The 1,802-nt window shown below is 65.9% G+C and overlaps 1 protein-coding gene across 1 annotated transcript in view; it reads left to right on the top strand.

Moving 5' to 3' along the window:
* Nucleotides 1–6: 6 nt before the first annotated feature.
* CPTP (ceramide-1-phosphate transfer protein) overlaps nt 7–1,802 on the top strand; it is a 3,087-nt gene continuing 1,291 nt past the window's right edge. The window contains 2 exon segments of the mRNA XM_005871322.2: nt 7–1,622; nt 1,624–1,795. Of these exon segments, the coding sequence (XP_005871384.1) occupies nt 1,449–1,622; nt 1,624–1,795 (346 nt within the window). The 5' untranslated portion in view covers nt 7–1,448.

Raw genomic sequence — 1,802 nt, 5'->3', positions numbered from 1 at the left:
TTCCCGGACCGGACTTCGCTCCCACCCTCCGGGCCCGGATGCAGGGGCGGGTGCTGCCTTCTCCTGGGAGACCGGAGCCCGCGGTCAGCCATAGGATTCGGGGCTCGGTCGCCCTCCCGCTGAGCCCTGACCTCGGGCCGAGGGTGCCCCTGGGGGAGCCCTGGCCGTGTCCTGCACCACCTTCCAGAGCTGGCCGGCTGCCCCGCTCAGCTGCACTGTCCTTCCTGCTTCCAGGCTCTGAGAGGCTCCTGGCAGCTCCTGTGGGCTGCTGGCCTGGGCTCTGGGCAGGAAGGCCAGGCTCACAGGATGTCTGCTGGCCAGGAAGGTGGCCCTGAGGCCATCTGCTCAGTGGGCAGACACCCGAGGCCCTGGGGGTGGGGTGCTGGGGGTCTCCAGAGGGACATGTATCTTCCTGGGGCCTGGCCTGGCTGCCCCCACCCCTGAGACGGGGTGTGCTCACCTCTGAGGGCTCCACCCCATGCCAGGCATTCAGCCCAACCCTTGGGGCCTTGCAGGGCCTCAGCACCCACTGAGTCCAGTCAGCCTGGCTGGTGGACAGGGCAGGGCGTGCTGACCCATTTTGCCCAGAGGTGAAGGACCCAGTCAGGATGGTGAGTGACCTGCCCACAGAGTGGGAGGCAGAGCCTGCACAGGCGCCCAGATGTCCGGTTCCTGGCTGCACAGCTTGGGTGGCCTCCCTCCCTTGCCCGGTCCCCGCAGGGCACCCAGCACCAAAGGCAGGGGAACCCCCAGGCCCATGGGATGAGAGCTTGTCCCAGACTTGAGGTGAGAGGCCGCTGAGAGCCACACTTCAATGCCGGCCCTGGGCGCACGGGGAGGCAGGTGCTGGGTGCTCAGTGGCACCCACTGGGTGTGTGGGTGCTTGGATGTTTGTGGAGCGACTGTATGAACGCCAGCAGAATCCAGGGCGGGAAAGGACCGGTGTCTGCCCCTCTGTCCAGCACACGCTGACCTGCTGGCTTTCAGGGTGGGGGCAGCTGTGCGGGGGGAAGGGCCAGGCTGCCCAGCCCCCTCCCGGCCACCGCACCGCACTTCACTGTCTTTTTACTCATCCCCTCATTACCCTGCCGGGATTTCCCGTCTTCGTTATCGCCTCACCCGCCCCCACTAGAATGTTGCCCTGGCGAGACTGGGCGGTTTGTCTCTGTCACTGACACCCGAGTGCCCAGAGGCTGCCCGGCTCTGGGTGGGGACTCAGCACGTATTTCTCCACGTCGTGAGAGCAGACGTTCTCGTGAGAGAGAGACGAACAACACCCAAGTGAGCAGGGAAACCCGGCGGGAGACACCTGAGGGGCAGGGAGAGGCCGTGCTGAGGTCTGTGGGCCCCTGTTCAGGGTCAGGTGGGTGTCAGAGAGTGAGGCGGGCTCTTGGGGAGCCGTGGGACCCCAGCGGTTTCTCTCCTGCTCCTGCCCCTCCCCCGAAGGAATGAGCCAAGTCCAGGAAGACAACCCCAGCCCCACCTCTGGGCAGGTGAACATGGACGACTTGGAGTCGGACTTCAACCTGAAGGTCGTCCTGGTCAGTTTCAAGCAGTGTCTCAACGAGAAGGAGGAGGTGCTGCTGGAGCACTACCTCGCCGGCTGGCGGGGGCTGGTCAGGTGTCCTGAACAGCCTGGGCGCCATCTTCTCCTTCATCTCCAAGGACGTGGTGACGAAGCTGCAGGTGATGGAGCGCCTGTGCAGCGGCCCCCAGCGGGACCACTACAGCAGCCTGCAGTCCATGGTGGCCTACGAGGTGGGCAACCAGATGGTGGACCTGGAGCGCCGCTCCCGCCACCC

This window comes from Myotis brandtii, unplaced genomic scaffold (genome assembly GCF_000412655.1).
Source record: "Myotis brandtii unplaced genomic scaffold, ASM41265v1 scaffold334, whole genome shotgun sequence".
NCBI classification, from domain to species: Eukaryota; Metazoa; Chordata; class Mammalia; order Chiroptera; family Vespertilionidae; genus Myotis; species Myotis brandtii.
This window is presented reverse-complemented; position numbering and strand designations above follow the sequence as displayed.